General features: G+C 37.9%; 2 protein-coding genes across 2 annotated transcripts; both read left to right on the top strand.

Moving 5' to 3' along the window:
* Positions 1–6609: 6609 nt before the first annotated feature.
* Positions 6610–13774, top strand: LOC128678489 (calphotin-like). The gene is made up of 4 exons (XM_064436599.1): positions 6610–6697; positions 7001–7934; positions 12627–12784; positions 13142–13774. The coding sequence occupies exons 1-4, from the start codon at positions 6686–6688 to the stop codon at positions 13718–13720; spliced, it is 1683 nt and encodes a 560-aa protein (XP_064292669.1). The 5' UTR covers positions 6610–6685; the 3' UTR covers positions 13721–13774.
* LOC128678268 (larval cuticle protein A2B-like) lies at positions 9813–12019 on the top strand. The gene is made up of 2 exons (XM_053759699.1): positions 9813–9866; positions 11475–12019. The coding sequence occupies exons 1-2, from the start codon at positions 9855–9857 to the stop codon at positions 11928–11930; spliced, it is 468 nt and encodes a 155-aa protein (XP_053615674.1). The 5' UTR covers positions 9813–9854; the 3' UTR covers positions 11931–12019.
* Positions 13775–13828: the final 54 nt, after the last annotated feature.

The raw sequence follows: 13828 nt of genomic DNA, 5'->3' as shown, positions 1-13828 counted from the left end.
TTCTTGAGTTTTGTGTAGCTAGACCTAGATATTTATATATACCTTGTGATATGAGATCAAGAAAAAAAACTTGATCTCATACCACAAGATTGTGTGGTCTACTATATTTACTATGGTTTTTACTAAACTTACAGTCAACCGGGGTTTGTTAGCAGCTAAAAGTGGACGATGTCACAATGCTCCAATTTGACGTGAAAGAAAGACAAACAGAAATATAATACTTTCACATTCATAATATAAAGTAGGTATATATGGACTTATCCTGGTTGTGTTAGGGATTCGTATAATAACGGGTTAGTTAGTAATAAATATTTAATTAAGAAATCATCTATGTAGGTATATATGTAATAAGTATAAATACTTAGAAATAGAACAAAACTTATTGCAGTGCAGCCTCAATGTTGAAACACGAAAACTTTTCCCACGTCTTTTGAAACTCATGAACGTGCATCTAATTATTCAGGCTAAATTAGGAGCTAGACCAATTGAATCTCAAAAAGGAGCCGACTCTAGACACAGCCAGGATGTGTAGATATGTTATAGAAATTATTAACAGCAAGCCTTTATTTATCTTTACAAGAAATAGTGGATTTTAAGGTTCGAAAGGAATCAATTCCTATACTAGGTACATTCGAGTTGGTATTGACTCATAACACTCTACTTTTCATTGCTAATTTATGGAAAGTAAAATAGTAGGTCAGTTTTTCTAAAACATTTGTTGATTGACACAAACCTCAAATCCCACTTATATATTTTTGTATTCGTAGACTTTTTTTGTTTTGTTTATATTGAAAATTCATTTCCTTTAGAGGAAGAGATTTGTATGAGTTTTTCCCAACTGAGTAGGGTGAAATTCCGCATCTCCTACCGGATGTTCGGATCAAACAGTCTCTACTTTCCGTGCATGACAAATGAGGAAGGATTTAGATTTTAATATTCATATATTGTACATACATCAATCACAGACAATATTTATACAAAATTTCAAGAAAATTGGTTGAGTGTATTGTAATCTACTCAACCAATTTTCTTGGAATTTTGACCTTGAAGAAAACAAACATACATAGGTACTTTCGCATTTATAATATTAGTTGAGATTTGGATTGTAATGTAACTGTATAATCTTGCTGGAATATCGGCCCAACTCTATTTTCCTTGTCTTGGTTTTTGTTCTAGTTTCTGGTGTCACTCTGCGACACGTACAACTTCTGAGAAATAGTCTAGGAAAGTGTCTAATTAGCACTGCCACCTGCACTTTGAATATAATATATGTAATTTAAATCAGTATTGATTGTTATTTTCATTAGTAATTTTATAAATTTTCTATTTCTGTGTGTTTTTCTAAAGACAGTACTAATAAATAGTTATAAACTCAGAAACAAAAAAACTACAAGAATAAACAAAACTAAATAAATATGCAAGGCATATATGTTAAACATGATCCCACAAACTATAGACCTATTTCTATATTACCCACTCTAAGTAAAATATTTGAAAAAATTATTTTCAGTCAACTTGTGTCGTATTTTAATATAAATAAAATTTTACATAATCGTCAATACGGTTTCACCAAAGGTCGTTCAACTACTGATGCAGCAGCCACTTTAGTCGAAATAATTAATGAAGCTTGGGAATCCAAGCAAGATGTCGTAGGTATTTTCTGTGACTTATCGAAAGCTTTTGACTGTGTAGATCATAATATACTCAAAAATAAACTTCAACATTATGGTGTCACTGGCGCGGCTCTTAGTGTTCTTTCGTCTTACCTAGATAATAGAACACAGAGAGTAGAAATTAACAAAACAATTTCCGATAGTGCACCTGTTCACATAGGCGTACCTCAAGGCTCCATTATCGGTCCCTTTTTATTTTTGATTTATATTAACGACCTCCCATGCCTTGCCCAACATTTATGCGAAGTAGTTCTATTTGCAGACGATACATCCTTATTATTTAAAGTCGATAGAAAAAGTGAAAACTATAACTTTATAAGTAATAGCATGTCGGTAGTGCTTAACTGGTTTACAACCAACAACTTAGCTCTAAATACAGAGAAGACAAAATGTATTAAATTTTCTCTCTTAAATAACTCGCACAATGTTATACCTTTAACAGTAAATGGTAAAGCTCTGGAATGGGTACATAGTACTAAATTCCTGGGCATTACTGTGGACGACAAATTAAAGTGGGATAAACATATTGAAATCACGGCCAAAAAACTTAGTACGGCAGCTTTTGCAGTGAGAAGGATCAGACAGTGTACGAACATAGATACAGCTAGACTTGTGTATTTCAGCTACTTTCATAGCATTATGTCCTACGGACTATTAGTTTGGGGTAATGCAGCTGACATAGGAAAAATTTTTGTATTACAGAAAAGAGCTATCCGTTTTATTTATGGGTTAAAACCTCGAGATTCTCTTCAAGAACTCTTCAAATCAATTAACATCCTCACTGTGGTATGTCAGTATATCTTTGATGTGCTTATTTTTGTCAAATCAAATTTACATTTATATAAAAAATTAAACGAAGTAAATAGTGTAAACACTAGAAATAAGCACAAACTTTGTATGAATAGATTCAGGCTTAAAAAGGTTCGGCGGTCTTTCGTGGGTCAAAGCGTGAAATTATTCAATAAACTCCCTGCAGAGGCTATTAATCTGCCAATGAAAAATTTTAAAATTTATGTTAAGAAAAATTTAATGGATAAAGCGTATTACACAATTAACGCCTATTTGACTGATAAAAACGCTTGGATCCTCCCGACAACTTTGCCACTCCACACATGATCTCCTAATTTTTATTTTACTGTTTTTTATTATTTTATTCACAATTTTGAATTTTGTTATAATAATTCGTATGGCATTTAAATTTTATTTGTAAAACATGTACGTGATTTGTGATCTTCAAGTGTCTGAATTATACTTCTATTTCGACGAATAAGAATTGTAATTATGAAGTCATGGGAATCGAGTGTGTCATGCTCACTCAAATGGTCAATCTGGTGGTGGCGTCGTGGGCCGGGTCGTGAGGTTCCCTCTATTGGTTGAGCTACGCGATGGCTGTCCCATGCGTCAACTCGTGAACGGGTGCTGCCAGAGGGAACTGGTCATCTCGTTTCTCATATATTTTCATGTAAGTTAATTGTGTTTCACATCGATATATATATATATATATATATATATATATTATAATCAGCACTCGGATCACAATCATAACCTGTTTTGATATACCTTTTGACTATGTACATTATGTACTTTTATATATTATTAGAAAGAAAAGAAAAAAAAATTTTTTTGTAAGAAACAATAATGGTAAGCCGATCTGGCATGATAGGGACCAACACTGTTCAAATGAGTTTCTTTCGGCATTTCTTCTCAGCAGTGGTCGTTCCGAAATGCCAGTAGTTTCTAGCTTGTGAGAAATAACTATAAATTTAAAGATTGACGAGAAAAAGTGCCTGTGAAGGTCTAATTTCTGAATAAATGATTTGAATTTGAATTTGAATTTGAGGCATCGTGCCAAGAAAGCTGGTTACGTTCCCGTATTGATAGCGAAACAATACTCTTCAACAAAAAGCTGCCAGCCGTCCGATAATTTAGGATAAAACGTTTGTAAAATCTTCGTCGGGTTGATAAAATAATATTGTAGAATGTACCCAGTCACGTGGATGCGTTACTCATAGAAATGCATAGCATAACAAGGGCTATTCCGTTTATTGGGGTCATTATTTAAAGCCAAGGCTGTATTAGTTACTTAGGTAACAATTCTTAGGCTTAGGCCTTACAATTGAAAAAGCCAACCAATCACAATATTTGTATTACAAAAGCATATTTGTCACAGCTTCATCTGCGTGAATTATTCGTAAACCTTCCTTAGAGGTGGATTTTATGTACTCGTAATAACTCCAAACTTGTGATTTGCAATAAATAAATCTGACTCTGGAACCCACATAAACATTCGTTGAATAGACACTTGCGGCAGGAGCCATCAAGTCTTTATTTGTAATCAACTAGGTTGTAGTTTCTTCCATAAGATAAGTTTTACATGGCCGAAATAAGGTAAATCTATGAAATTTTAGTCTGTATTTAAATAATGGCATATGAATTAATTCGTTATTCATACCATAAAGTATTAAAGGTTTATTTTGTTCGTAGAGTTTTTTATCCTTAAGGAATGACTCGGTTATAAGTCTTCAAAGCGGCCTTCATAAGCCTTACAGGTTCGTGCTTTCACTCACCATATGTGAGTGAATGTAGGAAGCCATACTTACGGGTTCATCATGATTCAAGGCCATATGTTTGTAAGCGTTGGTCATTTCAATCATAATAAGGGTGGGTACCCTGATTATGAGTGAAATGACCAACAGTTTACCATGATAGATAAGTGTAGGGTTACACTTATCTATCTATGGTAAACTGTATGATTGATTTATGATTATGAATTGATTTTTTTTAATAGCAATTCCACTACTTAAGTCGGTATTTTTTTGGGTACTTAAAAGAGAAAAGACAAATCTAATTGTCTGGCGCACAATTTTTTCATGGTATCTAGTCAAAATAAGAAAAGTGGAAAGATATCTCACATGTTGATCTCCCTTAGGGGATTCCCTTTAGACTATATGATGACTAATAACTCTTCACGAAAAACCATTTGTAATGAAGCAATCAATAACTGATGGTGTATGAATGCAGCAGTCGAGCAGTCGTGCGTGCGTAGCAAACTTTACATGGTTTTCGCAACGGCTTGGCTGCGCTGCGCAGGCGGCCTTGGGAAGGACGCCGCGCGCGTGATCTTCGGGAAATGCCCGCTGCGCATTTTCATGAGAAGTCACGATATCGACGACAACTAATTTATGAAACGCTGCGCGAGAATGCCTTTTCAGAGAAGATTTATTAAATATTAGGTAAGTTTTGTAAGCGGCGCCGCCTTGGTGAAATTCTCATCAAAAGAACAAGCGGAAGTAAGTGCACCTACGTACTTAATTCAACTCCAATAGATTGACAAACCGGACAAGTGAATGCAAAATCTTTGAACTAAAAATAAAATAAATAAAAAACATCCGCCGCCGACCGATCGATGGTGGGAAACCCAAGCCCAAAGCCGGTGGTTAGTTTTAATATAGAGGGGGAATCAAATCTCTACTCAAACCGACGTTATTATTAAAACTTCAGGTACCTAGTTAGTTCAAATAATAACTTAAAACTGTTTCAATGTGGAAAAATTAAAAACTATTCACGACCAAAAAGGAAAACCAAAATTAGGGCAATAGGCAACATTAGTGGAAACAAAAGTGGTAATGTCAGTATTTGTGCACGAAGGAATGTGACCTTGTGTCCTTGCCAAGATATCGTCCAAAACGAGTATTGTGATGCTAATGCGAGCAACACAGGCCACCAGTCATAATACCGTTTCACCAAACAACATGCACAAAATATAAAGTTTTACATTTTATATAGAACGGCTCTGACAATTTTCTCTTTAAGCTTGTAAGCTAAGAACTTTTGTAACCTTATCATTTTTTTTGTTTCATATAGTTCCGGCAGTAGTAAAATAAGCCAATACAAACCAATATTTGACGTTAGACCTGATTACGCGAGTATTTACATATATAATTTGAATAAACCTATACATGTTTATTCATTTAGTTCATCAATTCTGAATTTATTCTAGAAAAAATGAGGGAGAAAATATTTTGACTAGAGATTTTTTACATTCGATAAAACTTGTCTGTATACTTACTATTTTGTGATTCAAGTTCAATCTTGAAATTAAATTTTCTTTGCATAGAGTTTTATGTTATTTATAGAGTTATGAACGGATCTAGAAATATTTTCTTCATATTCCTACATGACTAGGACATAAGTAGTTGTATAAAATTCAGTCCTCATTAACCAGACCTCATTGTTTTAAGTATCACACGTAATTCAATCTCCGGCAACTGAATCAGATTAGAATAACTACTGAATCGAGATTATAAGATCGAGAATTAAGATTAACTCTTTAATACAATTTAGGACGAATAAAGATCACTAGACAGATCTGTCGTAAACCTCGTTTAGGTAGTTATTAGGTATACCACATTTATATTATTAATTTGGTTATATAAGTATAGCTACTTACAAATTGTATGATAAAATCTAGTTGCTTGGTGTAATCTGTGCAATGAGTATTTTTATATCAGTAATGATAATGTTGGTATTTTCTCTTGCCATATCTTATCAAATTTTAATGGATGAAATCAGGGGTGGCTTTTGCCCAGCATTGGGACATAAACAGCTAGAAAAAAATCGATAATTTTGACGACTGCTTTGCGATTCACGTAGCAATTTTTTACGGATTTTTGGCGGCGCATTTCCTTGAAGGCCTTTTCAGCGATGCAAGCGTGAAGATTCGTCAAAATGCCTCCTGAAAACAAGTTCTATTGAGAATTAAGTGAAGAATTGGTATGACCGCGATGTTTCATAGCTCCGGTGTGGTTGCACAAGTAGCTGCTTTGTCTGTGGCATTGTCCAGTTGTCCCATCGGCCACGTCGTACGTGCGTACTTGAATATATTTAAATTTGGAGATGCGGCCGGGATGAGGCAAGCGCACGACGCGAACAACTATAAATGGCGTTAGAACCCATTGGGGTGTACAGTTCGCAGCTTCAAGCACCCCCGAACACATCTCATCAAACAAAAAATGTCTCTTAAGGTACGAAACCAGTTGGATTGTTTGTGAAGTGGAATCCGGAAAGTGATAGTGAAACAGTGTCAAGTGTAATCTTCACATAATCAGTGTTGATTAAGTTCATCCAGTTGTTTCTTGTTAATTATTTTATAAATACAACTCATCCTAACTATGTACATTAAAGACTAAATTAGATTAGAAATCAATCAATATTAATTGTGTAGGGTCCATCAACAACATCATTATTGTTATAGCCATTATGCATCCGGAATATCAATTGGGAAAGCTATAAGACATAAGATGTTAATATATTTGTTTCTCTCTCAGTTGGTGGTCTTCTCCTGCCTTCTGGCCGTGGCTTACGGCAGCGTGGCTCCTGCTGCCTTTGCAGCGGCTCCCGTGGCCTACGCCGCCCCAGCCGTGTCTGCAAGACTCGAGGAGTTTGATCCATTACCTCAGTACAGATTCGGATATGACGTAGCAGACTCTTTGACTGGAGATTACAAGAGCCAGCAGGAGCAGCGAGATGGCGATCTAGTTCAAGGGTCATACTCTCTCGTTGACCCCGATGGTACGCGTCGTGTTGTAGACTACACTGCTGACTCTGTCAATGGATTTAACGCTGTCGTTCGCAAGGAGCCTCTGGTGGCTGCTGCCCCTGCTGTTGTGGCTGAACCTGCCGTGGTGCCTGCTCGAATTGCAGCTGCACCTGTTGCCCAACCAGTGGTAGCTGCCCGCTACGCTGTCAGCGCTCCAGTTGTCGCTCCTGCGCGGTTAGCCGCTGCCCCTATTGCTGCCGCGCCCGTCGCTCCCGCTCCTGTGTTCGCCCGCTATGCCACCGCCCCAGTAGTCGCTCGCTACGCCGCTGCTCCTGTAGCAGCTCCAGTCGTGGCCGCTCGCTACGCTGCCGCTCCTTACGTAGCACGTTATACTGCACCAGTAGCGGCCTACAGAACGGCTTTTCCCGCTCCTGTTACTGCTGCGTACACAGCACCAGTTGCCGCCGCGGCCTACACCGCTCCAGTTGCCGCCGCAGCTTACACAGCTCCTGTCGCCACCGCTGCCTACACGACGTATACAGCTTCAGCTCCCGTGGCAGCATACGCCGCGCCTGTCGCAGCTGCCTATGCCGCACCCGCTGCGTACGCGGCCTCCGTGGCGACACCGGCCCGACTCGCCGTAGCACCCGCGCAGGCGCCCGTGCTCCGAGCAGCGCCTGCTAAGATCGTCGAACCAGTCGCCGCCGGCTACCGTTACCCCTAAAGACTAAACCAACTTAATGGCTCATTTTAAAGACTTGATTTGTATATAGTTATATTTTTTATGGAATGAATAAACTGTTAAATACCTATTCATAGTTTATGTTCAAAGTGAAAGTAACCCAATTCGACAACATAAAAAATTAGGTAGAGAAGGTATTATTTTCCCTGCGGAACCATTAGTCTACTTTCGTTACCGGTTGGTCTATTTTGAATGTTGATTCCTCTCCTAACAGTAAATAATGAATACTTAAAGACATACTTACTCTACTTACTAACAGAGTAAAACTATTTAATGTATTTAGTTATTTAAAAAAAACTTACTAAGTATAATCTTATTTCACATAACTTGATCTCATACTACCCTGCTCGAAAAGAGTCTTTGTGTTTGAGCGAATAAATTTGGAGCTAATTTTGAACCTGAATTGCCAATATACCAGAGTGCCTAATTTAGATTTCAGGCAGAGTGTCTATAGTTTCATAATAATTATATCCATAAATGAGATTTGCATAAATCATCAAATTGAAATTTTATGGTCGTGCTGCCATTTTACAAGGTATGGAATTCAAGATTCAAATATTGCTTTTCAGAAGTCTCAATAACATCTGACATCAATCTCTCTCACATCCTCGCGTGTTCCCGTTTTTATTTTCGAGTGTGAGGCCTTGAAGCCCAGGGCCCACGTAAAATATAAACCTGGAATATACTACATTACAAATTTAGAAAATTTGGCTGTGTTGCTGCTTTGGGAATATCGTTTTTGCCTATCATGGCAGCTGTTAAGTATCATACGACATCCATAGAAGGATATGTAGTGGTCCTATTCTATGACAGGAAACTCGCCACCAGTGTTACATAGTGATTAGTTATACATACACTGGATAAGAAACAAAAGAACAGGATTGCTAACCGAAGAACTATATAACAAACAAAATGTTTATCTACCACACGATATTTACCACAATATTATATTATTATTTAATTATTTCCAAATAAGAAAGGCTCATAATAAACTTTCAAGCTATGATCACTGTAGAAAACTACGCCGAGGAAGTGATGTGTGTACCTACGTCCGTACCTACCGTAGTCACTGAAATATATCATCATCAAAGATCACGTTATCATTATAATGTCCTTTTCGATCAGAAATTTTAATGATATGTAGATAACTTCTTATAGAGTTTTACCTAGTCTCTCTTGTTGCAAAGTGAGATATTATATAGAGCGCTCTACATTGTTTATTTGTCGCAAGATTTTGTACATTATATTTCATAAGTGCGTATTACTTGTAACTCACAAGTAAGTATTACTGGAAACATAGCTGTATAGCTGTATAGATATTTAGGATAAATAGAAACTTTATTACCAAAATAACGAAAATAATACTATTTAGTAAAAATAGTTACAAGTGCAGTTCTTCTATAAGTTACTCTTAAACTTTCTTGATCCTGACACTAATAAAAATTTTGATCGGAATGATAGCAACGCAATCGGGTTGCATGACATAACTAGGACTAGCACTCATTACTTATTATTTTGTTAAATCAAAGCTCGCAATGAAAAGTTTGCCGGTATTGGAAATACTGATGAAATATTGTGAAACTTGATAAATGTATTTATTTATGAACTTGAACCTAAAGACCTATGTTTCCCAAGGATATTAAATGTAAAAAATCAGAATTCAGGAATCCCAAAGAACCCGGAACTGCGTCACTGCTCTATATACTGACAAAGAAAGCATTTAAACGCAACATGTATCGCAAGAATCATCGCGTAACATCGCAGCACTTTCTTCAATGAGGGCTATCGTATGGGCCTCACGTCCCGGAGTTACGCAGCGCCTGATATAAAACGCTCGGGCTCCACATTATACCTACACTCCACTTCGAGGACTGTGACATCCTATCCCAAGCAGACAGACATGGACACCAAGGTAAGGGGTTGATCTACTTTCGTAAATTCCTTTTTATAGAAAATTTTTGAATAAGAGTAAATTTTAACTTTGCTTTTGTAGTCTTACAAAGTGGTACTTAAAACTAAAAGGTGGTAAAGTAACATGTAATGATTCTATAAGAAACTTCTTGTCACGAATAACAAGGTGGTTTACTTTTTACCGCCAAAACTTTTATCTAGTACTTACAGTTAGTTGTGTTAACTTAGGTCACTTCATATTTGGTCCACGTGATTGGCGTAGCTTTACATCTTAAATTAGAGAAATAATTTAGCACTTTTACCATAGGATGTTTTGTTTTTTTTTTCTTTTCTAGATATACGTAAAGTGACCTGAGTAATATAAACTAGACTAGACTGCTAAATTCCTTACGAATGATAGATACAGCAATCATTTGGCATCTTTGCTTGGCAACTCGTGTACAGGCAACCATTTGTCGAGTAACCCTGCATAGATCTGTATATCGTGGTAATAGTTTCGATTTAATAAATTTGTATAGCTTGATGTGAGACTATACCTTATCGAGGGCTGCATCGTGTTCGCGGACATGTCGTGCGCGTGCGCTTGCCCAACCGATCCATATTAGCCGCTTTGCGAAACTCTTTCTAGCAGCTTTCGTCCATTGTGGTCCATAACAATGAAGGATTTTATGAATGATTTAGGTTGATCGTTGATATTTTTTTCAACTTACAGCAAAGCATGTTTTTTTTTCTAGTACAATAAATAGGATCCTCTTATTTAAAAGTTATTTGGTTTTCTCGTTTATGTTTTGATACAGACATAAAATACGTTTGAGTACGGACATACGAGTGTAATATATATTTTTCAACTTAATAACTTCAAAATATTCATAGCATTTTTTTAAAAAGACCTACTGATATAAGAATAAAAAACAAAAGAAACATGAATTTTTAAAGGGAGGGATGCAAATCTGGATTTAACTTAAAGACTTTCATGATAATGTCAGACGCAACCGATCATTGTATGGTAATGGCCGCCCACGAGATAACACGCCTTGGATTGGATTCAATCGATAACATAATTACATTACGAATACGTACTAAATTAGTTTTGAAATGGTGATTCAAATAAATATGACGTGTAGTATGATTTCAGATCGTTTTACCTAATTACTTCGACTGCATTTTGAATTAGTTATGTTATATTAACTTACTAAGTAAGTCCATGAGGAAAAATCTAGATTCTAACGTAGATTACCTACATATTTAACTATTATTACAAGACTAGCATTTGCCGTCGGCTTCGCCCGCGTTTATTACGTACGTCCGCTCGTAACTTATTTTTTTCAATACCTCGGGTTCTAAGCAACAATGTATCGCGATGAAACCTATACCAGATTTTAAGTTAGACCATGCTAGAATATGCTATACAACTGTAAAAATAGCATTAAATTGCATCCAGCAAATTTTGAGAGATGCGCCATTTGGTCTCTGACCCCATGCACAGACAACTCACTTGCAGTTTTATTATATGTACAGAATATGTATAGATTTACAACATGACGATTGACAGCATGTGAAACACTTTTTTAACTGAAATACCTAAAATGAATTTGTTTATTTATTACAGATTGTAGTAATCACCTGTTTACTCGGCGTGGCCAGCGCCGGCGTCCTTGCCCCAGTAGCTCCCCTGCCCTTAGCTCGAGTTGACCCTTTCCCGCAATACTCCTACGGCTACGACGTCCAGGACGCCCTGACTGGGGATTACAAGGGCCACCAAGAGCAAAGGAATGGAGATCTAGTAACAGGGTCGTATACAGTCGTCGATCCCGACGGCACAAGGAGGATTGTGGACTACTCTGCCGATCCTCTCAATGGTTTTAACGCGGTTGTTCGCCGTGAACCACTGGTCGTCGCTGCGCCCGCGAGGGTTGTAGCCCCAGCACCAGTCTTGGCCCCTGCCCCAGTTGTAGGCCCAGCCCCACTAGTTGCCCCCGCCCCCGTGTACCGCAGGGCACCAATTTTCGCTCCAGCCCCAGCCCCACTCCTGGCCCCAAGACTACCTAGTCCTTACTTTTTGTAGGTGAATTATTACAATTTTGTTGTGTTATTTTTGTACTCATAGGATTTTTATGACTGTTATTTTTATCATTAAACGACTTAAAGGTTAAAAAGGTTTTGTTTTATGTGTACAAGGCGAGGTATCGATCGACAAACATATTAAATAACTTCCGATTCAGATATTATGTCAACAAACCTGTTCAGTTAATTTTCATATAGGTCAGTCGGTTATTCTGTTGTAGTAAGTACGACCAATTGAAGGTCGCCGAGATGTGTAATTAAAAAGTCATAAGTACATTGAAAGTATATTAATTTTATTTATGAAAATTAATATGTATCGTGTTTTATCAAAACTTTTATTTTTCCGATCTTTTGTTTGAAAAAACAGCAAAATAACCGAATGCACAGCTTTTGCGCATGCCTAATACCAGCGGATATTATCATAAACCATTATCACCAATCAAAACCAAATCTAACTTGATCTTTAAGACACCAAATTATCTTCTTAAGGACAAACAATTATTTCAGATGTACATATACAAATCGTAGTAGACACATTTCCATAACTTTAAAATATTTGATTTTTTCGTTCTTCACGTTTCCATTGTCTGACTAATACTGAATATGTATGCGTTAGATTAGAACAAGATCAAATGACATACTCCCAAGTTCGCGACCTTGATTTAACGCCTGAATCAAAAGCGAAAGTTTCAATAAGCTCCTCATGGGTGCGGGTTCGATTACCGCTCCGAATTATATGACGTCACAAACGAATGTCACGCGTGGACACTCGGTGAATATAAAAAGAGACAGTGCACTATATTCGGCAGTTCAATCTCACTCTTGGACATAATCAGAACCAAAATGGCATTCAAGGTAGATATATCTTCAACAAGTGTAATATTATCAGAAACTAGTAACCAACTTAGTGTACCTACGAGCTGCTACATGTATGCTCAACACAATAAAAATACCTATAATATAGCTATATACTTATTATAAAACGACATATTCACATAACCAAAACAAAACCCCGAAATATAAAGCCACGGCCCTCAAATAGCAACCAAGCTATGATAATAAATAAAACTGCAAATGTGTGTTGTGAAAGTGAGTTATATAATGAAAAAGTGGAAATGAAGTGCTGGCATTGAACTCCAAAAGAATTCAAATCTGAGATTTCTAAATGTTGTTTATTTCATGTTTTTAATCTATTGCCTTATTCTGTTCTAGTTTGTCGTATTCGCCTGCGTGGTAGCGGCCGTGAGCGCCGGGCTCCTGCCTGCCGCCCCCGTGGCGTACTCCGCCCCAATTTCCTACTCCAGCCAGGCCGTCCACGCTGCCCCCTTGGCCTACTCCGCCCCCGCGCTCCACGCCGCCCCCCTAGCCTACGCTGCCCCGGTCGCCAAATACGCCGCCCCCGTAGCCTATGCCGCTGCCCCAGTCGTCAAGACCGTTGAAGCTTACGACTCTCACCCTCAATACAGCTTCTCTTACGACGTTCAAGACGGACACTCTGGCGACTCCAAAAGCCAGCACGAGACTCGTGACGGAGACGTAGTCCAGGGCTCCTACTCGGTCGTCGACCCTGACGGCACCAAGCGCACCGTGGACTACACCGCTGACCCCCACAACGGTTTCAACGCCGTCGTCCGCAAGGAGGCTCTCGCCGTAAAAGTGGCCGCTCCCGTCGTCGCTAAAGTAGCACCAGTCGCATACGCCGCCGCCCCCGTGGCCTACGCCGCCCCTGTAGCCAAGGTCGCATATGCCGCCCCCCAGCTTGCCTACTCCGCCCCTGTCTACCATCACTAAAAATTAAGACATTCTTGAATGCCATAATGTAAATATAATATCTATTTATTTCAATTTTTACTTTTATTTCTGCTATCTATTTCGACGTAATTAAATTTTCTTGTAGTG

Source organism: Plodia interpunctella, chromosome 19 (assembly GCF_027563975.2).
Source record: "Plodia interpunctella isolate USDA-ARS_2022_Savannah chromosome 19, ilPloInte3.2, whole genome shotgun sequence".
Classification (NCBI taxonomy): Eukaryota; Metazoa; Arthropoda; class Insecta; order Lepidoptera; family Pyralidae; genus Plodia; species Plodia interpunctella.
Note: the sequence above shows the minus strand (reverse complement) of the source record. Positions and strands in the feature narration are given on the sequence as shown.

What these genes read in the sequence shown, in the direction of transcription:
- LOC128678489 (XM_064436599.1), top strand. An exon ending in CGCCGGCTACCGTTACCCCT is followed by an intron (nt 7,935 to 12,626) that starts AAAGACTAAACC and finishes AGTTTCAATAAG; the next exon opens with CTCCTCATGGGTGCGGGTTC. An exon ending in GAACCAAAATGGCATTCAAG is followed by an intron (nt 12,785 to 13,141) that starts GTAGATATATCT and finishes ATTCTGTTCTAG; the next exon opens with TTTGTCGTATTCGCCTGCGT.